The sequence below is a fragment of the Sarcophilus harrisii genome, chromosome 3, assembly GCF_902635505.1.
Source record: "Sarcophilus harrisii chromosome 3, mSarHar1.11, whole genome shotgun sequence".
Classification (NCBI taxonomy): Eukaryota; Metazoa; Chordata; class Mammalia; order Dasyuromorphia; family Dasyuridae; genus Sarcophilus; species Sarcophilus harrisii.
The window spans coordinates 288,268,158-288,293,516 of NC_045428.1; the positions used below are offsets into that span (position 1 = coordinate 288,268,158).

At 35.3% G+C, this 25,359-nt stretch overlaps 1 protein-coding gene across 1 annotated transcript in view; it reads right to left on the reverse strand.

The window, feature by feature from the left end:
- MORC1 (MORC family CW-type zinc finger 1) overlaps window positions 1-25,359 on the reverse strand; it is a 179,785-nt gene that overhangs the window by 111,087 nt on the left and 43,339 nt on the right. The window contains exon 10 of the mRNA XM_031961278.1: window positions 12,058-12,183. Within this exon, the coding sequence (XP_031817138.1) occupies window positions 12,058-12,183 (126 nt within the window). The remainder of the gene's footprint in view (window positions 1-12,057; window positions 12,184-25,359) is intronic.

The following is a 25,359-nucleotide window of genomic DNA, read 5'->3' on the forward strand; positions in this document are numbered from 1 at the left end:
GTTTCATGCAAAGTCATGTCCAAGGAATTTACATTCTAGTGGCCAATGTAATTGTTGTAAAGTGCTTAATAGTGCTGGTATATAGTAAGCATTATATATATATGTGTGTATATATATATATATATATATACACACACACACACACACACACACACACACATATATATATATATAATATTTAGCTAGATCAGTTCTTGAAAAGATATAATCATGAATTCAAAGATATAACTGCATAGAAATTATAAATCTATAGAAATAAAGAGATGATAGGCAATATATAGATGATAGATACAATAGATTAATAATAAATTACAGAGAAGTAGGCAGATGATAGGGAGATAGATTTTAGACACAATAGATAAATAATAATGATAGAGGTGACAGAAGATAGACATAGATAAATGAATGGGAGATGAAGATAGAAAGATAGATGGTAGATATACACCACACAACAGATACATTATAGATAGACAGAAGAGATAAAAAAGATATACAGATGATAGATGATAGACAATAAATGATAGATTAGAGAGAGCTAGATAAATGATAACTAGATGACAGTTAAAATAGATTAATGTATGGAGAGATGATAGCAATAGAGTTGATAGTATGATAGATACAAATAGATGATAGATAATAGAAGGAATGAACCTTGATTAATTATTTGCTAAGTGCTAGGCACTGTGCTAAATGATAGAGATAAAAACAGGCAAGACAACATTTGACCTCCATAAGCTGGCATTCTAATGGTAAAAGAAAGACAACACTAAGAGAAGTTGGACAAGGAAGAACATAAAGAAACACCATGGTATTGGTGAGAGAGTGAGGCAAGGCATAGTTACGGTCAAAATAAGGCAAAAGCTGATCGATACTGTGGACTGTGGAGTCCAAAGGTGGACTCCAATATTGGTAGAAATAGGGCAAATATAGGGATACAGGATGAATGAAGATAATATAATGAATATAAGCAGTATGGTGAGAATACAGGTAATGGAGAAGCTTTTTTTACATTCTTCTTTTATGCTGAATAAAAATAAAATCCCCAAATGGAATGTCTGAGTTCAGCATCATAATGAAAACATAATTTATAATAACCACTCTACTATGTTTAGGGAGCTAAGTCAGTTAACACTACATTCAGAACTCCCCAGCTGGAATAATTCCTTGATACTAAACAGTATAAGTTTCATGTACTATAAATATGTTTATGTTTTAAATAATCATAATGATACTACTCAGTTAAAAATTGCACCATTAAACTATTCTATTTGAAATTTATTGAAAAGCATTGTGTAACTGCATACTTTGTTTTTTACATTTTTGTTAATTTATTTTTTAAACATCTATTTTCAAATTTTGAGTTCCAAGTTCTCGCCTTCCCTTTAGTCCCTCCTCCATCCATCAAGAAGGCAAACATAAATGCTATCAATTATACATGTAAAGTCAAAACTTCATCTCTGAATGCTTCTTTAATTCTTTCAAAGTTAAGATCTAGGAAATTATTCAAAGATTCATTATAGCCTGAACCTGTATTCCATATATATAAATGTGATACAAATCATGATGATTCTTTTTATTAGAGTTCAATATGACCCACATATACACATATAACACTCTGCCATGGATATTGTATTGATCAAATGACCTGATCTCTAATGATTTGGTTTAAAATTATATAAATTATAGGACAAATACCATCCACCATTATTTGAAGGCTTATATAAGCTGAGTGTGATAAACCTACTACTAATTTGTGAAATTAAATCATGGTCAAATTTGTAACTCAAGAAACACTTTCCCTTTTATTATAAACAACTTTTTTCTATGTACTTTTTTGATATACTGTCAAATTATATTTACTAGAAAGACAGCATGATGTAGTGGAGAGAAATCTGGCCCTGTGTTCAAGATCTACTTTTGATACATAATAGTCATATGACCCTGAGTAAATCGTTTAACTTCTTGGATTCCATAAGAACTTCAGTTATAAAAGCCTTATAAGTGAAGAAAATTTTGCCCTGGAAATTACCTACGATGAAATTACCTTGATTTCACACACACACAGCATATATATACAAAATTATACACATATATACATATCCATGTATATGTATATGTAGTTAATAGTTACGCATATACTATTCTGACATGTATATACATATACATATAAATACACATAGATATACTCACATGTATATACATATACATATAGATATGCATAGACATACTCACATAATATTAAATATACAAACAATGGTAGAGAAGCCAAAAAATGTATATATGTATATATATGTATGTATTTATATGATTGTATATATAATGTGTGTATATGTATGTATGTATGTATATATATATATATTTCTGATCTTATAATTTTATCATTATGGGTAACTCCCCATACTGTGATTTGTACATTATTTATAAACCTCAACTTAGCTGATGGTACTCTACATGTGACTCAATGACCAGCAAATAGACATACAACTGAAGGAACTAAACTTTATTAACCATAAATGCCACTAAGTGGAAGGATGGCTCACATGTTCTCCTTAGAGAAGTAAATAAAAGCCTTCATGGGGTAGGTTTTATCAGGAATCCAAAGGTACAACAATTCACAAATAAATGATTTATGCATTTGTGGCATCAATATGAGAAAAAAAGTCAGCCATAATGCATAATTAAGCACATTCCTGTTTTGTCCTATCTGAAACCCCTATTTTGGATGGTTTTTATTCCTCTCCAAGCTGTCCTGCTGACCCATTTTCATGGGATTTTGGATACCATGCCATAGAAACCTTTTCATCTTAGAAGCTCACTCTAGCCAATTTCCCCTTCCCTTAACCACCTCACCCCCAACTCTTCCTCCTAACCTTTGATTATATCTCACACTAGAAAATTCAAAGTACCTTCTACAACTTTCATCTTTTCCCCCTGATTATCTGATTCCTCCCAACACCTCCATTTTAAGAAGGCCCAGGTCAACTATGTTTCCATTCTTCTCCAGGCTTTACTGGACTGCTATATGCAAAGCATTTCTCTACCATGACCTTGTAACAAGACCTTCAACTTCCCTGCCCTACTCCATCCCACTCTCCTTTCAGCTCCCTTTTATGTATTGTCATCCTCTATGAGAATGAAATCTCCTTGCAAGGAGAGATTCTTTCTGTTTGTATTTTTATTACCAGTGCTTACCACCATAGGAAGGGATTGGCACATGGTAAGCACTTAAATGCTTGTTGACCCCCTATGTTGCCTTTAAGTGCAGTGGAGAAATCCCTTCATGGAAACAGTCTGATATTCTTTTCCCTCTATTCCTTACATCTCATTCTTTTTGTCACCACTGAAGAATCAACTGTGAGTTGACTTGTGTCCTCCAACTTTCCATTCTAATGGTACTATTTTCTATAGGAAAGTAACTACATCTCCTGCCCTAGTAGAGGCAGAAGACTTTCTCCGAAGTGCATATGTCTCTGAACTCTGTAATTCCAAATTCCTCGCTTCTCATTAGAACTTTCCTTTTTTCCTTTAAAATTCTGCCATGCTCTAGCTCATTATTCATTGATCCAGAATTAACAGAGACATATGATAGAAAAGGGCTATTTCAATCAGAAAAATTTTTAAATCTGGAAAAACCAAGTTTTGTCTTCCAATACTTAACAAAATGGAGTTTAAATAAAAGTTTCTTCATTTTTAAATTGTGAATTAGAGCATGGGGGAAGGGAGAAGCAAAACATAACTGATTTTTTGTTTTTGAAGGAGACTAAAAATAACTTGTAATGAGGAGCTCTTAAATATTGCTCATGCTCAACTATATATAGCAATCACAGAAGTGGCTATTTTGGAGCCAAAAGGAAAAAGAGAGGCTACTATTACCTCTTCCCTACAACATTCTTAGTATCTTTCATCCTTCCACACTTGAAACTTCTATAAAGTATCCCTTTCAACACCTGTATGAAATGGGTCAGGATTATTTTTGCCAACCTATGGATGGCAAAATTAAAAGGTTAAATGACTCACTTAAGGATATGGGGATTAGTAGCAGATCTGGGAATGAAACTAAGATCTTTCTTTCTTCTGCCAATCTAATCTATGGGATACATATAACAGTTTCTCAAAGAGTCATTTCCCAAAATTATTTTTAGGTCTTCCCAGGTAGCCTCAAAAGGTGACAAGTTAACACAAATGTCGGTCTCTGTCTCTGTCAGACTCCTCTGGCCCTTTTTCTGTCTCTGTCTCTCTGTGTGTGTCTCTGTCTTTATCTCTCTGTCTCTCTATTTCCCTCTCTCCTTCCCTTTCTCACCATCTGTCTTTCTATGTCTCTGTCTCGCTGTCTCTATTTCTGTCTGTGACTCTCTATCCCCCTCCCCACTCTCTCCCACATACACATATACACTTGTGCAAACATACACACATATGCTAAAACACAAAAGCAAACCTATACACTGAAAAAAGAATTACCCAAAATGACAGTATAGACAATTCTTTACCTACAGATGAAAAAGATGATTATGTTATGAATGACTTAGAAGGCTAAGAGAGCACAATCAAACTAATTATTTATGAGTAAGAGCTCATTCTCATATTACTGGCCAACTGAGGAACCATCTGAAAACTTCAAATCATCTGAATTATATACTGACTATTTTTATAGTCAGTATATAGAATATAGAATATATATTGACTATTCTTATTCAAAGCACCCTAGGAAACAGTAAATGAACTAATCACTTTTCTTTCTCAATAACAATCGGCTTCTCTCAAATGGAAATTTTATGGACTAACTGAACACTTCTACTAAAACCTGTGTGTCTGCTTTAAAAAGGTAAAAGGGAAAGAATATTGATATTTTCTGTTCCCTTCTGCAAAAATCACAAAGAAACAATTTTTTTCTTTTTTATTATACATGAAGCTAACTGTGAATAGTAAACTAAGACTCATAGAAATTGGGGAATGAAAGACTATTAAGAGAAAAATCTAATTAGAGGCTATGAAGTCCAACACCTTCATTTAATAGATGAGGAAACTGAAATTAGAAGTAGTTAAATCACAATTACTAACTGTTTAAGGGCACATTTGAACTCAGAAAAATGAGTCTTCCTGACTAGGTTTGGTGCTCTCTCTACTGTGCCACCTACCTGCCAGAACTGGGTAATTTTAATCTATAAATAAATGTTACAGTAAAATTATAATTTTTAAAAAAGACACTGAAGAAATGAGTTTACATCTAGCTGTGATGTAAGTCATCTTGGGTAAATCTCAAAATTTTTGAGCCTTAATTTCCCTTGGAGTAATAGTACTTATGCTATCCATCTGACAATATTGTTGATAGTTCAAGTGTAGTATTTTTAAAGGGTATAACTTAAAGTCCTATTGTTAAATGATTTTTAAAGTCTAAAAGCAGGTATTCAAAAGTATCCCTGTGAAGTTTGATTTGTTCTTGAGCCTTGATTATGTCATGTAACATAATAGCAATCTCTTTTAGCTTCTTGCCATCCACAAATTGGAGAAACATGCTTTCCAAATCCTCATCCAAGTAAAAGATAAAAGCACTGAGTGGGACAGTCTTGTGATACTGCTAGAGACTTCCTTCCGTGATGACACCACATTGAGGGCAATGCTGTTCTACCAGCGAAGAATCAACTGACCATAATCAAGAAGGCAGGGGAGGTGACTATGGGACTGACCATATACAGCAGCTGTTGCCAGTGAATCTAATGAGAGCTCTTGTCTGTCTCTTACTTTGAGTTTGCCTTTCAGCAATAGGTAAAATCAGAAGTGCCCAGTTCCCTAGGCCTATCAGAAAATGCATTATTTGTAATGGAAAGAGTAAGAAGTCTAGTGATAGCTCATTGTGTCACAGAAAACAGCACTGGGGACTCTGGTTATCTGGTAAGCGCTGGATTTTCCCAAAGTGTGTAGTCATGTTCTCTCTATGTGCATCCGTTGAGTGGTGGCTGGGAGAATGGGGAAGAACTTCTCTATTGGGATGTGCTTTACACACACACACACACACACACACACGTGTATGTGCACACATTACATATATACATATACATGTAGAGGTATTTATACACATATATACATACATACAGATATATATCTATACATATATGTAGATATCTATCATATATATATATAATGTATATATATGAGAGAGAGAAAAAGAGAAAAGAGAGTCTTTAAACACAGAAATTACTAATGACGAAGCAATAGATAATGACGAAGCAATAGATAACTCCAGTGTCACAAAATCAGAGAGGACTGTGTCCTGAAACATAAAGCAATCCTTTATTTTCTCAGACAAGCCTGAGGTTGTAGGCTATTCTGGTGGTCATTCACCTTGGAATCCTGACACTACTAGTCCCCATCTCACCATTTTGTCCATAAGAATGTCTCTAAGATTTTACATCAAGTCCTTTAATATTATTTATCAAATTTTAAAAATAAATTCAATTATAGCAGCTTCCTTTCCCCCATATGTGAAATTCCAACTTAAAATTTGAAAAACAGTATATTTGGAGTCAAACTATACTTATGTATGTATATGTATGCATATTAAGTATATTTACACATAGGTATATGTGTATATGATATGCATATATATTTCTGCAATACAATTATGGGAATACATACATACAGTAATATCTCAATCAGAGATAAAAACAGCTAGAGAGGTCTTGATAGATTGATCTGAGAGAAAAAGAGTGAGACAGACACAAGATGCAGGTTAGATAGGTATTTCTTACTTTTCATAACAAACATGTTTTTCATAAACTGGGTTTTCATAAAATGAATCATATTCTCTTTCCTTTGAAAGGGGGAAGAATTTAGAAAACTAAAGCCTTAAAAACCACTTATCAGTACTCAAGCATGATGTTACAGTCACTGCACCTGTAAGACATGTGACCAAGGAGTATGATGAGCAAAAAGTACAAGCAAGCTATCCATGCAGAAACAAGCATTATTAACCTTGATAGAATGTTTTCCAGAACTGATTATTGTGTCAAGGTTATCAGGGTCCAAATAACATGGACTATATTTGAATATTTTTACAATTCTTATTCTTACCAATAAGTAAGTAGTATATAATAAGTAGTATTATGTAATAATAACAATGTAATATATTAATAGAATAACATAGTTTTAATATAGTAGCAATAATATAGAGTAATAATAGTAGTAGTAATAAAATTCCTTTAATATAGGAGGCTGAAAAACCAGTTAGATGGTGGTGGTGGTTGTTTTGTTTATCCTTTGTTCTTGAAGCAGTCCATGACAGCCAGGAAGTGATGCTATGACATACAAGTGAGTTGGATTTGAGTGAGGAGGGTGGGGGGTTATGCAAATTCACCAGCTTCACTTACCCCTCCAGAGCCATCTGGGTCCAGTGGCAAGATATAGAATAGAACAATTGGAGTTGGCTCTGGCTGAAATGGGAAAGGTTGGCCTTTAACAGGTATCTGACTCAGAGTGAATATAAATAGCATTTGTTTCTGTTTTGGCCAGAAACTCTGAGGATCTTCCTCTAATAGACTGATTTTTTTGACTAAATAAAAGAGGCCATTCTTTGCCTTAATTCTTACCTAGCCTTAATCACTATATGAGCATTGTCTCATTTAAATTGAGACCTATTAAAAGCCTTGGATTAAAAAGGTCAAGTTTTCCCTCTACATCCAGAACTGTCTTCAATCATCTTGTTCTCAAATGGCTCTGAAGGAAAAAGTGAGGCAGAAGACCTTGCATAGCCCTCCCTCACTTAAATCCAATTCACTTGCATGTCATGTCATAGTACATGTCTTGCATGTCTCTAATGGTGATCTTTGAGAACAAAGGACAAAAAACAATCTCTGTGAGTAGAGTTGCCCCAATGAGGACCCAACTGTAATTCGAATTAGTCAGTTCTGCAACATATTTTGCCTGTCTTTCTGCCCTCTTCTTCTTTTTCTCCTACCCTCTCTCTCTTCTTGCCTTCCTCTCTCCCACCTCTCTGTTTCTCTCCTTCCTTCCTCCCTCCACTCCTTCCTTCCTTCCATTTTCCCTCTCTTCCTTCTTTATCTTTTCATTCCCTCTGTCCAAAGAGTATCTCTTCTCTTGCTCGTGGGTGCTCTGCCCAAAGAAATGTAAAAAAAAAATTGATTTCTCAAGTTTGTCATAGTTAGCTACTCATCAACCCTCCAAAACAGCATGTTCCTGGACCCTGGAAATGCCTTTTAAAAAATCATAAGAGTATTGCCCTATATTTTAAAACTCTTCCCAAATGGCAAATATTCTAACTCTAAAAGGACAGGGATGAAAGAAAATGGATTTGTCTAAATTGCTCCAGCGACAACTCCTGACAGAGCTAACCTAAAAACTGAACCAGGTTAGTCAGCAGCATAGTCCCTCCACAACCCATATACTCTAATAGCTTTCTAAAGGTGTGGTGAGAGGAACTGCTCTGACCCAGCTTTTGTTTGTTTCCATGCTAATATATGTCTATTCTAAATTAAATATACATCAAATAAAATTAGCATTTCTATATTCAAAGCAAACAAGAAAGTGATGATTGTATATGAAACTGTAAATCTCATTTCAATAGCTGTGTATCAAGAAATCTTTGGTAATGTAGTGAAACCTGTACACTTTTTCTCTAAATTATGTTTTAAGATAAATGAATGAAATGCTAATTTTCAATTAAATGCTAGTGAAAATAAAAATGCCATATTTCCCCATACAGGTTTAGAGAACCTCCAGAAATCTATCCTCTGACCCCATGAGACCCTTGGTCCAGAACCCCTTGTTTAAAATTTGTCTTTCTTTTAAAGTATAATAAATTCAATATATAGCTTTCAAAACTATCTAGTTTGTCTTGATTCATTCTGATCTTTCTCCTATTCTGTTCTCTTTTTTTTATTGGGGGAGAGGAAAAATAGTTCCTTCTTAAATCTTCTTATCTGCATCCCACAGGTTCCAAAAATTTGGGGGGAAAAAAAGAAAAAAAGAAAAACAAAACCCTAGTTATAAATATGAATAGGCAAGTCCTATAAATTTGTCCAGTGGATTTGTCCGAAATTTCTAATTTTTTAACTTCAACTAACATCAATGAGTACAATGCTTCCTCCACTGGAAACCAAGCTTTTCAAGCTGTTCTGTTGTAGCCAACAACCAAAAATGCTAACACATAGGAGGAAGTGGGAGATGAAAGGAGCGTGGGCAAAAATAACGCTGGAAAACATTACCAAAACTGGAGCTCAGAGATTCATATTAGAATATTATTTTAGAAGATAAATTTAAAAATGTATTGGAACACTAATAGCTGTTACTTGATATACATAATTTAGGTGAATGAAATTTAATTTCATAAAATTCATTTCAGAAAAGAAAGCTAAATTTGCATTTTTCCCCAAATGGCTTAAGCCATTTTTTTCTCAAGTTCACTAACAGGGATAATTAAATTTGAAAGGATCAAATGTTTTGATTGAACTAGGGTCCCCTAGGTACTTGCTAGAAGAATGAAAGATGAAAAGGAAACATCACTTTGGTAGTTATTAATGCATGGATGGACAGATTTATAGGGAAAGTCTCAGGCCTGGTAGAGTTCATTTTTAAAAATATGATCTACAGTGCAGTCAGGAATCAAGGGTAAAAAGCCTTCGAGAAATCCACTAGTGTGCAAGCAGTGTGCTGGCTATAGAAATCTATAATTTTTAATATTAATATCTGTATGAGAGATCAAAATGCCCCAGGATATCAACTCTTTTTTGGAATTTTTTTTTCTATTTAAAGTAGGGAATATGGGAAAAAATAAAACATGTTAAACATTCAAAATTGCCAAACTGGTGATTTCTTGGCTCTATATGCATGGCTGATCTGGTCAGACTCAAGCTAAATCATTATTAAGCTTTTCATATCAAATGATATCCAAACCATATGTATGCATTTGTTTTTAAGGACACAAATGCATGTGTCCCATGATAGATAAAAGGACATGTCAGTATGTCTAAATATCTATGATATTTTCCATGAGAGTATTCTTTTCAATGATTCAAATCACAGCTGTCAGCCTCCACCCCACCCAGGAGATGGTTTCATGAGTTGTTGGTGCAAAAGAAATTCAGCCACTGTTTGACTTGACTTTTGTGCTATAAATCTTTCCAAACCACACTATACTACTTCTAAGACAACATTCATACAGCATGTTTCTGGCTTATGTTTGAAACCTTTATAAATTGATAAAATTTACCATATTTTAGAATCTTCTGTAAAGTGTTTTAGTTCCTTGAGTTAGTGACAATCTATGAAGAAGAATCCCACTAAGAATTCAGTGTACATATATGCACATACATAAGTAATATATTGCTCTTTTTGTATATAAGAAATGTGCTTGTTTTTTGAAAGGGGCAGAAAATGAGCTATTGTGGAAAGAAAATGTATAAAATCAATTTGTGAAGGGCATAAAGTATTTTCCCTTCTAGTTTATAAAGCTGGCCTTTGAAAAAAGAGCAAGGATAGCCTTTTGTTAAGAAAAAACAGAAAAATTCCAGATAAAAGAAAAATAATTTTCAAATAGAATATCAGAGATAGACAATTAAAAGGACAAACTTGAAAACGTAAGATCTGTTAGAGTATAAGAAATGCCTGAGATTGATAGCTCTATAATTCCTCAATTCATTTGCAGGTATTAATTAGATTAGAGTTTGAGAGGTTAATACATTCAAAACATTCAAATAAAACATTCAAAACAAACATTTATTCAGAACCAAAAAAGTAAATTAAATAATTATTTAGAGGCTATAGGATGATTAAGTAATGATAGGTAGCTTCATAAAGTAGCAGAAAATGGGATTCTGTGATTTCACCAGATAAGGACAAGATAAATTTTGAGCACCTGGAGGCTCTGTTTTGAATCACTGAAGGCTCTGAAGAAACTAGAAGAAATGAACAAAATGGAGGGAACCAAATTGTGAGGACAACAGAAATCCCTAAGTATTACAAGAAAATCTGTTTTCAGAAAGGTTTCAGCCTCCTAGCTGTCTCTGGAACTCATTTTTTAAAATTAATTTTTTAAAATTGTCTTTATGTTTATCTGGGGAAAAGAAGATATTTTAAAAAGGATTTTTAAAAGGGTTAACGGCACTATCATTGTGAAGGGGGGAATCTAGGAACTACAGAGGTCAGTAGGGAAAGTGTCAGCTCCAAAACAGGATTATCCTTAGTATTCTGAGTCCAACCTGTAGTTACATGGTGATGATCTTTATTTGGGAACTCAGGCCTGCTAAAAAGAGTATAGATTGGGGTGAAGAAGCCAGCCTAGACATGAGTAAGAAGACATATCCTTTGCAATAGGCAATATTAATAGGATATAGCAAGTGTACCACACAGGTGTTATAGCTGCAAATATACATTGCTATATAGTTTCACATGAGAGACAATTTTGTAGTAAATAGGAAACTGGTCTCATAATCATCAGGAAGACCAAGGTTCAAATCATCCAATATATATGACTTTGTGACCCTGGGATACACATAATAACTCACTTAAACTCTCAGTGCCCCCCAAAAATTATCTAAGACCATAAATTACAGAGAAGGCCCTGATTTAAATAGTGGAGGAATTTTCCTCCCCAAAAGTTCCCTTTGTCAATGAAATCACAAGTCCGCCTCCCCCCCCCCTCAAAAGAATAGTCACAAACACATTTCATCTAAAATGCATCTCACAAATGACATGTATAAATGAATTATAGTCTTTCAATGAAATTTTCATTTAACAGCCAAAGTACCTCAAAAACACTAAAGTTAAAAACTAATGCTTACTTTTTGTTCATTATCTTATTTGAAGGGTTCTCAGAATAGTAATACTATTGAACCACTATTACCACCAAATGTTTGTCACACATGATTACTTTTTAGTGACCCTCCTTGACAATTCAATTTGAATTTTGTTTACATTATAAAGGTCGCTGCTATCAAAATCAATTTCCTCACCTTGACAAAAATGTTATTTTTTCTTTGGCTTTCAAGACCATTTGGCTTGAAATTGAAAGTCTCTATGAAGATAATTTGAAGAAAATGTAATTACCTGGGTCTGTAGAGGCAATAAGACAAGTACTTGGTTTGAACTCTTTTGGTCTGGATGAAAATCCTCATTCGAGGGTCAAAATACAACACAGATGTGTAGGCTCTGAATGACCATCGTTCTGGGAGACTGTAATATAAAACATTGAAGAACATAATGTAGAAGGAGTAATGCAAACATCACTTGGAGAAGAGAGAAAAATCTGATGTGTAATAACGGAATATGCTGCATGAGTTTACTGAAGTCACTATGGGAAGCTTCAGTGCTTTAAAGAAGCATCTGGCTAATGGGGCTTCAAACACTATACTTCTCCAATACTTCATTTAGTAGGCCATTAAATGTCTAACATGGCACCAATAATAAATGGTGCATTCATATCTGAACTATTATTGAACTTCTATAGTGGACAGTCATCTGATTCTGGGTAGGAAACATCTTCTAGCAAGAAGTAACGAACAATAAATCTGGGCTATTCTTAAATTAAAACAACTTAATAACTTTTTTTTTAGAGAGAAAGGAAACATGAAATTTTTTTTAATTAAGAGGAAGGACCATAGAATCTTATTCAAGAAGTGGAACAAATACTTAAAACTATGCAATTGTGTATTCAGTTAGAGGCAATATTGCCTGATGGATAAAGAGTAGACCTGGAAACAGGAAGATGTCAGTTCAAGTACTGCCTTTGGCACCTACTGGCTATATAACTCTGAGCAAATCAATTAACCCATCACTGTTCTAGACCACTCTCTAACACTATAAATCACAGAGACTATTCCAACTTGCAATGGTAGAGAAAGTTTCCTCACTATAGAGTCTGCATATTAGTAAAATAACAGGTCCAGTCCTTGTCCTACGCCCATAATTAATAATAGCTACTTTGTGTTAAGCACTTTACAATTGTCTTTTTTGATCCTCACAACAGCCCTGGCACTATTATTATCCCCATTTTACTGAGGAAACTGGGAAAGAACTTGGTCTGGGTGATTTGCCCAGAGTCACACAGCTACTAAAATGTATGGGGGCAGAATATGAATTGAGATCTTCCTGGTTTCAATGCTCTCTATCCATCAGGCAATACTGGAGTCTTTTTAAATCCAGGTCCAGCACATGTGTAAAGTAAATGAAAGGTATTTCAGGGTATTTTGTTTGAGAGAGAAGATGCATTAACAGCTGTGAAGGTCAAGAAAGGCCTCATGTAGGGACATTTTAGGAGTGGAGGGGCAGATGTACATAGGGAAGGCAATGGGAGAAGGAACTTCACATGTCAGCAACAACAGGAAGGTCAGTTTACTTAGATCAGAAAACATGAAGGATAATTAAGTATAATAAGCTTAGAAAAATTAAAGTCAGGTCCCAAAGGGCTTTAAATCCATCACTCAATCAACAACTGTTTATTAAGCATCTACTATGTGCTAGGCACTGTGTTAGGTACTAGGCATACAAAGAAAAAAATGTGAAAAATATGTCTTTCCCATAAATAATGCAAAGTCTAAATGGAGAAGACAAAGTATGTGTATGCATAGTATATATGAAATATACAAAATAAATATAAAGTGATTTTGGGGGAAAGATACTAATAGCTCAGAGTGGTATAGTATGAGGAAAGATCTCAGTTGGTGGAGCCTTGAAAAATGCCAGTGATTCTGAAAGATGGAGGTAAGAAAAAAGACTGTGCTACAAAAATAAGAAACGGAGTACTTGTATATAAAGTATAGCAAGAAGGCTAGAACGTTAAACAAAGGAGATTAAATGATTTACCCAGTGTCTCACAGCCAGTTAGGTGTCAGAAGTGAGACTCAAACCCACGTTTTCCTAATTCCAAGGACAGCTCTCTATGAATTATATCTTATTGCATGTCAGTCTAGCTTGTTACCCTACTCTGGTTGTCAGTGCCTCAAACTCCCCAAAACCAAAAGCAATGATCCTCTTCAGCTATAGGAGAATATTCAAAACAACTTTGTGTTTATACATTGAATATATACTTCTTGATTATTCCAAAGGATCTGAAAAGTAAATCTAATCTTGTTAATTTGTTTGTTTTGTTTGTTTTCTGAATGTTGCAATCTTATTACTCCAAACCAAAATCTTAAAAATAAATATTTCAGATAAAGCCAGCAAAAAGCATTCACTGCTTGACAAAGATGTTTGACTTTTCCAAAGCAGGTAGCAGAAAGAGAGCTGGTTCCAGAATAATTAAAAATGGTTTCTAGCTAAAGGTCTTGTACAAGATGACCTGATATTTAACTTCTCAAAGTCTTAATTTCCTTATCTATAACAAATATTTCTATTTACATTACTGGGCTTATCAGTTCTAAAGGTCTATATAAAGACCTATATAAAGGTGATCAATACAGCATTTACAATATAGCATTTATATCTCACACTAAGGCAAAAAGAATAGCTTTTCCTGCCTTTTACATGTACCCTCATGGAGCATTTTTGCATTTTCTCCCCAACATGGAGCTCCCAGTGAAGAAATTCCTTCTATCAATGTAAATCAGGAATTAATAGCTTTCTATAGAGTTGCTTGAGGCCTTGAGAGGTGAAGATTTGCCCAAATATCTCTGTCAGAGGAAGCAGTTCTCTACTTACCTTTTCCTCCCAATCTATCTTATATTTTACTATTTTGTATTATCATGTTTATATTCATCCACTTTATATTTATGATGATATATCTTGTCGCAACAAGTGTCTTTTGACTGATTCTCTTTTTCTTCCTTTCTCCCTTCCTTTCTCCTTTCCTAATTAAAATTTCATAACTAGTTCCATTTCTGAACTCTGAAGTAGCTAATCAGATTTTCATCTCTGTTTAAAATATATCTAAGCAAAATGTCAACACAAAGAAGGAGTTTAAGAGAAAAGTTATAAGCCACTTAAAGTAATGAAAATGGCTCTCTCAGACATAACTATGGCATTGCTAGGTAACACTATGCTAATAATCATTCAAAGCTGTGATTTTCATTGTGTTTCTAAGTTAGCTCAAATAAGACATGCTAGAAACAGTGCTTATAAAAAAACTGCTTCATAACTGTTCATTTAGGAACATATTGGCAATAAGGAAGCTAATTTCCAAATATTGCTTAGCAAATAATTTCATATTATTTTCTGCCATTATTTTAAAGCCTGTCTATAGCTTTGAAGGAGTTATTCTGATTATCTGAGATCTTGAGGTATAGTAAAACAGTAGACTTCCTAAAGACACACTGCCTTCCTTCCCTCCTTCCATCCTACTAAAGAAAGGAGGGAGGGAGGAAGCTAGGAATATGGGAAGGAAGGAAAAGGCCTCATGTAGGGACATTATAGGAGGGGTGGAGGAGGCAGATGAATATAGGGAAGGTAATAGGAGAAGGAACTTCACATGTGAGCAACAACAGAAAGGTCAGTTTGCTTAGACCAGAATACATGAAGGATAATTAAGTATAATAAGCTCAGAAAAATTAAAGTCAGGTTCAGAAGGGCTTTAAATCCATCACTCAATCAACAAGTGTTCATTAAGCACCTTTCTTCCTTCCCCCCCTTCCCCTTCTTTTTCTTTTCTTTCTTTCTTTCTTTTTTCTTCTTCCTTTCTTTCTCTTTTCTTCTTCCTTTCTTTCATTCTTTTTTCTTCTTCCTTTCTTTCTCTTTTCTTCTTCCTTTTCTTATTTCTCTCTTTCTCTTTCTTTCTTTCTTTTCTTCCTTCCTTCCTTCTTTCCTTCTTTTCCCCTTCTCTCTGTATCTTTTGTTTCTTTTTGTTTCTCTTTCTTTCTTCTTAGTACAAAAATATATTTTCTCTCCCTCCCACCTACACTCCTATTGAGGAAAAACAAAGAAATAATCCCCATAATACAGTAAAGTAAAATACCACATCTAAAAATGCCTCATTCTGCTTTCTCCTCTTCTCTCTATTCCTGTTTTCTTTTTTTTCTATAAAGCTACACCCTAGTATCACATAACAAAACCCACTGAGAAAAGCACAGATGCTTTAAAAGTGCAACCATGAAGTTTCATGAGTGCTTGTGGAGACCATAATCCGCTATTTGGTCTTGAGGAATGCAGAAGAACTCAAGCAACAAAGTTCCCAAAGGAGAGAGAGTGACTGGTACTTCTACTTCTTGAAACTCCAAGTTTTCTTTATTCATTGAAGTCTCTCCACTGAGAGGTCTAAAAAGCTCTCTAGAACTTAAAGGAAATAAAACTTCCAGGACATGTGGTAGCAATCAGCATTCTGCCCTTAAATTCAGGGCACCTGGACTTCAGCATCTAGGAGCTATTGGGTCCCAGAGCAAATTGGGGATTTGAAAATTCTTTAAGAGGCTCAGAAAACTCAATTCAACATTCATTAAATGCGTATGTTCTACTACTTTTAAGCATTATACTGGGTACTGTGGAGATTGGAGATGATTAATTTTGTATTCTTCTCTCAAGACAGCTAGATGGTATAGTGGATAGTACACTGGACCTAGGATCAGAGGATCTGAATTTAAACCCAGTCTCAGCTACTAACCAGCTATGTGACCCTGATCAAGGAGTCTTCTGTTGCTTTAGTTCCTTCATTTGCAAAATGAGGAAGATAATAATATCTTACACCCAAGATTGTTGGGAGGATAAAATATGCTCTTTAAAAGCTGCCTATCATTATTAGTGTCATCATCATAAAACTAACCAGCTTAATAGGGAGATAGGACATAAATATGTATCAGTAACAATATTATTTATAATAACATACAAGGATATGAGGATATGGGGCTCCAGATAGTTACAAGCACAATACTGTGTAGCATTACATTCACTAATCTATCTTTCAACCTGAATGCCCCCAGATCCTATAATTAGGACTTAACTCCTTCCTCTATAGTCTGGGGGTTGCTGTTAATATAGCACAGAGAGAAGGGAAGGGGCAAGTAGCTGGTGGAGTACTGAACCATCTCTATGTAAAAGGAGATTCTCTGATTCAATTGCTACCTAGCCTTAATTATTGAATGGGTGCAGACTCAGTCAAACTGAGATCTATTGGACACCTTAGCTTAAAAAAGTCAGGGTCTCCTACTGCATCCAGGGCCATCTCCAGTTGCTCTGATCTATATCTTGCCTCTGGATCCAGATGGCTCTGGGGGGGAAAGGAAGGCAGATGACCTTGCACAGCTCTTCCTCACCTAAATCCAATTCACTTTCATGTTATCTCATGGCATCTCCTCCCACAAGGAGTCATGGACTTCTTAGAGAATGAAAAACAAAACAACAATCATCACCTTTGTAAACCTGGAGGAGTAAGATCTGAATTCACAATAGCTGAGTGACCTTAAACAAGTCACTTCATCCTGTTTGCCTCAGTTTTCCCATCTCTAAAATGAGCTGGAAAAGGACATGGATTGCCACCCCTGTATCTTTGTCAAAGAAACCCCAAATAGGGTCATAAAGAGTCATACATGACTGAAACAACTGAATAACAACTAAACAGAAGCAGCATGGTAGCTATGGGTCAGAATCAAGTCCACAAGGCTATTAGTGTTAAATTGAAGCCCAATTTCAGTACTAAGAGAATGTATGTAAAGGATCTTTTAAAATCATGAAGCTTAAAATGAATGATGGCTCCTGTTGTTGCTGTTGCCCTGTTCCTTATGATCAGGTTGCTATTCCTTCTCCAGTTCAGTGATGAGGTCTCCTTCCACCTAATCCTGCCATCCTTAGGTGTCTGTACTGGTTCCCTGCCTGGCACTCCAATCAATCCTTCAGTGACTGAGTCCTGCTTCATATACCCCAGCTCTGGAGGCCAAGTCCTGCTTATGGGAAGGCAGACATCCATGACGCTAGCTGACCTGTTTTCTTATCTGAAGATTCCATCCTGCCCCAGAAGCAGGGGTGAAAGCTACCATTCTTTCAAACATGTCTCACAAACTGAGATTCAAGAATCTCCTGACTACATGTCTAGAAGCAACCTGTTCTGATCTGCCTGCTAATACATGGCACCAGAGGTAATATCTACTGTTTTCTTCAAAACATTATTTTGGGAAATATCAAAGTCAGTAATCAACGCCACCACAGAAGGAAGGATGGGTCAGTTCAACATCCACATGGTCAATGGTGACCAAGAGAGTGGGGAAAAAGAAAAAAAACATCAGCTGAAGCAAGATCTAAACCAATCATTCAGAATGTATCATCCACTAAGTCATAGGTAAATTTTAATCTGCATTGACGCAGGAAGACTCTTATTTAAATTCCTTGACCACAGCACTGATCAATCATGTACTGATCTAATTCCATACTCTTAGGCCAAATCAATACATGAACCATTCACTTCTGGGAGGATTGCAATAGGCACTGGTGGAGTGTCCAAACGAATGAAATCGAGATCTTTCAAAGGACTCAAGTTATAGAGACTGACAACATGTTCAAAAATCCCAAATGTCATTTAAAACTTCTTTACAGTAGTCTATACAGTCTAAACTATATAGTAAAATACTTTATGTATTTTGGTTTACTTCAATTTTCTCATCTGTAAAAACAGGTATATAATACAACTCACCTCCTAGTACTGGTAAAAGGATAAAATGAAGTAATATGGGCAAAGTCTTTGCAAATAATAATGTACTATATAAATTCTAGTTATCATTATTGTTATTGTATATAAAATGGAAGAAAAAACTTGAGTTCCAGCTATAATCTTAAATTCCAAGGTGACTAGAACCAGGCCATATATTAATTTAATAGAGATGTGCTCTATTTCACTAAATCTTAATCATAACAGTGACATAATGTTAGTAATTACTACATGGAAGATTTCTTTCATTGAAAATCTAATGAGGTTAACATCATAAAGATGAAATCTAAGCAACAAAGTTGTCAAGTAGATAGAGCATTTGGATCTAAAATCAAGATTGACATCTGAATCTAACCTCAGGTCCTCACCATGTATATGACACTGAACATGTCTATTAAACCTCTCTCAAATTTCCTCATTTGTAAATGTTCACTCATTAATAAAATGATACTAGAGCAATCATCTCACAGAGCTATTACGAGTCAAATAATCTATGTGAATTTCTTTGTAAACATTAAATGTCTAAAAAAAGTTAGTTCTTTTGTAATTATTGTTATTACTATTATTCATTAGTCATTAAGATGGCTACCTTCTTTAATGCTGCTAAAATAAAAGTCTGAGTCCTGAGCAGGATGACTCAGGAGCTTCTTAATCTTGACTGTTCTTCAAAGACTGCGTTCCAGCTGAAATAAGCTTGAAAGCCCAATTTTATGAAACTAGAATGACATGTTCCCATGTAGACAAAGAAACTCTTTTCAGAATCAGCAGGAATATACCACCTATAACTGGGACTGTAAATTACACAATTTTGAGGTTTAAGACTTGTTAGAGGAACATGTAGAATTGATCCTGAAAAAGAAAGTTATACTTGGTGGAGAAAGAAAGTATAACAGGAAAAAGAGAGGGAGAGAGAGAGAGAAAAAAGAAGAAAGAAGGAAAAAAAGAAGGGAGGAAGAAGGAAGGAAGGAAGGAAGGAAGGAAGGAAGGAAGGAAGGAAGGAAGGAAGGAAGGAAGGAAGGAAGGAAGGAAGGAAGGAAGGAAGGAATTACTTTTGTCTCACAAAATTAGGAACAGATTGAGAGACGAGAGAAGGGATATTCTTATTCAGTAAAAAGATGAAATAACCTTTTAAGTTTCTAATTTTAATATAGGAGGAACCTGGAAATGAGAAGAGAGTGAGGAAAAAAGGGGGAAAAATAGAAACTTGAAAACAGTAGTGAATTAGGGATGAGAGAGCAAAACAAATTCAATGTTGAAAGATTCCTTGTGAATTAAGTGTGGAGTAGAACCTTCCCCGCTCCCAGTGATGTATGTATATACAGAGGACAAGGGGTTGCTAAGTCCTCTACAGCATCACTGTGTAAGTCCTATCAAGAGGTCCTTAAGGTACCACACCTGCCCTAATATACCTGCTCATACATGACATTTGGCCCCCTGGACTCTCTTGTCATCAACTTGACTTCACAAATCCCAGTCCCTGATTGTAGATATTTCTTAGATCAATAAACCCTAATTATACTTATAAACAATTCAACCTTATTAGAACCATAATACCGAGAAGCTAGAGATAACAGAAGTTCTAAAATTTAACCATTTCTAGAGATGGAACAGGTAGTTAGGTGGTACAGTAGACAGAATTCTGTGAAGAGTCAGGAAGACCCTTGGTACTATAAGCTGCATAAGGGCAGGACAATCATTCCAGCATATTTGCCAAGAAAATCCCAGAATGGGGTTACAAGGAGCTGAACATAACTGAAAACTGTAAACAACAAAAGCTTGGAACATTATGAAGACTTTACTTGTGGGTCCATGATTCTTTACACTTTCTCTTTGTATAGTAATTAACTCCTTCATGGTTTAAGAAGTGGCTGGCTTCATAAACTCTCTGAAAGCTGAAAGGACCTTGTTTCCAAGAGTAAGCTGTCAAATTATACTTTCCATAATGCATTTGTTCTGTATTGCTAGTGTGGAAATGCCATGGCATTCTGACAGGTAGCTGTTAGAAGACTGGTCCTCTTAGCTTTTAGATAGCCTGAAATATTGGTTTTGGAGTCAAGTCTTCAATAGAAGGGGTAGGGTGGGGATAGGTGGTTATGGAAATGTTAGTAATAATGCCAGGCATCACATCTTGTCCTTGGCATTTTAATATTGGCATTTGAGTCCCCAGCATTATTACAACAGCAATTTAACTGGATATCATTTCAAAGAGAACAAAACATTCAGAGGACTCTGAAATAGAAACTGAGAAAATTCCACTGACTGGAATTATTATAAAGAAAGTACAAGTTGGGGGAGGAGAAGTAAAGATAATAATCAAAAATATATGACAGACCTGATACGAAATAATTTTCTTCTACTATTAGATACTTTATTTAACTATGACCAATAATTTTTCGACCCATACAAAATTCTTACCTTAGACAAGCCCCCCCTCCCAAATGAAGTAGATCTATTTAAGAAATTACAACTTTGAACTATAAACATAAAATTACAGCTAGTTTACTATGACTATTATTAATAGTCAGTTAATAACAATTAACATTTTTATATCATTTATTATATGCATTAAACTCATCCAGATCTCTATTAGGCAAGGGACCTAAATTCTACTCTCTAATTCTCCTTGATTCATTGGTCTAAAATGAGAGGCAATGTTGAGAGAGGGAAAGAAGGAAAGAAAGAAGAAAGAAGGAAGAAGGAAGAAAGGAAGGAAGGGAAGAAAGGAGGGAAGGAGGGAGAGAGGAAAGGAGGGAGGGAGGGAGGGAAAGAGGAATGGAGGAAGGGAAGAAGGAAGGGTGGGAGGGAAGAAAGGAAGGAAGAAAGGAGAGAGGGAGGGAGGGAAGGAGGGAAGAAAAAAGGTGCCAGTTTACATTTTTAGAGGAAATTTCCCCACCTAGTAAGTAGTTCCTTATACCAATGAAAGCTCGGTCTATTATCTAACCCTCCCACTGGTCAACCAAGAATTTAGAAGGTTGACAGTCATCAAATACTTTGGAGCAACGAAGCTAACTTAAACAAACCAACAAAAAAAATATACAACCCAATTCTGGCCCTATTCCCTTTTCAAATATTCAAGTGGTCCTGATCTCATCAGTTTGAAAGTTCCCTCTACTACTGACACATTTGTGACTGGCCATACTGGGGCATACAGTCCTACAAACAGTCCTCCCCCCCCCCCCCAGCATGGAGTCCTTCCTTGATTTCTCCTAACCAAGGCAGCCCTCAAACCATCTATCCATCATTCCTCACCCTCACCACCTAACTATAAATCGGTGCCCAGAGTGGGAATGTGACCCATCACTTCACAGAGAAGGTAAACTACCTCGAGTAAATTTAAACAGCAAAAGAAGCTCCAACTATCTCATACAAGAACTTGCCCGTGGCCCTGCTCCATGCTTAGTATTATGCCTTCTTTGTTCTTGTTCTATATAATATCTGATTTGGCCTGGGGTGATACAATTTGTCATATTATTCTGTCTCCTGTCACCAAGGACTGGGTCTCATGCCCCCAAACAACCCAATTAACTTAAGAAACACATCCATAACCACGCTGGCAGGGGCCATTCTTTCTTTCAGATCTCAGTATCCTCCTGGAGGGTCTGAATCCCTACCACTGGCATATCAGGGCAGAAAAGGTTCCCCCCATACATTTGACCTTACTATTGGTCTAGCTGGCTCCATAATCTGCCTTGCTACAAATCTTGTGTCCTTAGATGACTTGCCCATTTTCTTTTTTCTTTCATGTAATTTTTGATGGCATATTTTACTAGTTGGTCACATGCTTTACAGGAAGTACAAAAATCATGGTGAAATAGGATCAAGATAGATAACCTTTTTTTTTTAAAGCATTAAAAGCTCCCTAATGAATTAAATAGGCTGCATTAGACTTATATACCCTTTTTCTGCTTTTGGACAAGCTACATATTTTTTGTCAGACAGCTTCAGCATCATAAAATAGGATGGATAAAATTTTAAAATTGTAAGGAAACCTATAAATCCTATTTTACAAATGAAGAAACTGAGTCCTATGGAGGTGAAATTATATGAACATTATGCATCTAAATATATAGCAGAAAAACTGAGACTATGAATCAAAACACGTAACACAGTACATCAAATTACATGATTTTTAATGAGTTCATTTTTTCCATATGTACATTTAGAAGCAAGGGAGAATGAAGAAAAAATAAATGTAGACTGCTTAAAGGTAGAGTCCTTATTTCCTCATTAAAAAAAAACACAAACAGATTTAGGGGGACTGTGGAGGTCACTAGATGTACAACAGACCCTGAATAAAAGTCAAGTTTAAAAATTTCCAAAGAAGAACCAATCAGGAATTATTTTGCACTCAAATGCCACACTGTAGAGCATTCCCATCCTAACAGGGACAAATCAACATCAATTCATTCTCCCCCACCTCTCACAAGCCAGAAAATAAAAGCTACTGTGTGGTTGTCAAAAATAATTCTGCCACAATACCACGGGAAGATAGATTGGTACTAGCAGGGAAGTAGCATGGTTCCATCCTAGTCTAGGATTGTTTGTTAAGTTGACATAAGACATGTAGGAGACAGATGACTGAACTCTAAGGATAGAGTGAGTTCAAATTGTTCCTTATACTTTAAGCATTTAAAAGAAAAATTCAAAGAGACTGGTTTCAAATTTTGCTAGAACTTTTGGTATAACATGTGTGTTTATGTTTGTTCATAATACATATAATTACATCCTAAAATGTTAGCAATAATTTATATATTAGCAATATTTATGTTATCAATAATTACTGTCATATGTTACCATATATGCTTATATATTAGCAATGATGATTATGCATCTGAACTCTCAGAAAGTAAAGAATACCGATGAAACTTTATGTAATAAGTCAAATTAGAATAAGTTCCCTGGAATTTATCCAGATGGTTATATAATTAAATCCAAACTTTCAAATCTGCCATGTTCTCCACAGTCTGGCTCACACATCAAATCAACAAGCCTTTATTAAACATATGTATGTTCCAGGTGCTGTACTAATAGTCACAGGGATATAAAAGAAGGGGGAGAGGCTGAAGAAACTTATGATCTAATGGTGAGTGCTAACTTCATAACATGCTCCTTCTCTACACATACAAATTTTATCTGCTCTTCAAGACCTAACTCAAATCCTAATTTTTTAGGGAAATTTGACACAGTGGAAGGAATACTTGCTCTGGAGTCAGGAAACCTGGGTTCAAATCCTGCTTTGGTACTTATGACCTATGAATAAATCACTATTTTCCCCTGGCTGCAGTTGCCTCATCTTAAAATTAAAAAAAAAAAAAAAAAAAAAAAGGTCAATGGGGAGAGGAATTGAATTAGGTAGTCTGTGAAATCTCTTCTAAATCTATGATACTGAGTCCAAGTGAACAATAGTATCAGCCCACCATGACCACTTTACATAAAAGTGATAATACTGAACTTGAGCACTCAGTGTATCTAACATGTATTTGTCACTTGTCAGATGCTGCCTTATGATACTTCTTATTTTTATCTTGTACTATTTTTCTAAACTCTGAATTTTGCCAGAGTTAGACAGAAAGCTTCCTGAAGGAAGAGGTTCTACACTGCTACACTTTGCATCTTCAACAGAACCAGACAGTAATATACACAAAGGAGACATTCAACAAATACTTTCTGAATGAAGGAATTATATCTACTTGGTTTTTCATGTAATTTTATTTTGCATCCAAATATCTTAAATTATATTTTTCTTATAAAATTTTATTGGATTAGAAATATAGCAGGAAGCTTTGTCCTGCTACCTTCACCCTTTTCTTTGACTTCCTTAAGAACCACTGTTGAAAAATTGATTGAAAAAAATGTCTAAGTACATGAATAATTAAAAAATCCCAGTTAGTAGAAAATATGAATAATCCATCTTTTGTATTTTGTACTGATGTTTGACTGCCAACTAATTCCCCAAACCAAGATCACTATAAGGAACAGAGGCAGAGAACAATACTCATTTAAACCTTCTGCAGGTAGACAGTTATTCCTTCCACACAGTCCCCCACTTCAGCCCCTCCTGCATAAAAAAGTACAAAAATCAACCCCATCAATCTACTGAAATTATTATTCACCTGGATGGTACACTGATTAGCTTTTATGCAGTATTAGAAAAGCAAATAATTTTCCTAACTAATTCTTCCCTTCACATATTACTCAATTTAGGGAGGCCTATATACTTAAAATATCAGGCTATCTCAATCATCTATTAAAGTTCCTTTTGCACAGAAATTTTATATATTAATTTTAGTAATGGGTTTTCAGCAAGTGGCAAATACGTAAGGTTTGGGGAGCAGGTTTGATAATCTGAAGTTTAAAATGCTATTCTCCAAATTGCCATTCTATGCCTTCATTTTTCTCCCAGCCCTGTTCCTGACTTCCAACCCATACTTCCTCTACTGCTGATTCATAATGGATTTCCCTAGGTTCCTGGGCCCTTCTCACTCTGGAACAGTCGCCCATACTCACGTCTACTCAGTAAGAAGTATCCCCCCACTAGGCCCATTCTCCTTTCTCTCCTTGACAAATTAATCCTGAATTCTCCTTTGTATGGAGAAGAGCAGCTCGGCCTGCCTTTATTTCTCTTTTGGTCTTGTTCCTGACTGTCAGTACTTCAAAATCATGCCTCCTTATTAAGTACTTTCATTATCATCACACCATGGCCTACCACCTCCACCCCAACCTGTTTTTTCTCCCAGCTTTGTATGAGTTCCTTGAGGACAAGGGCTGTCTTTCTTTTTATTTATGTA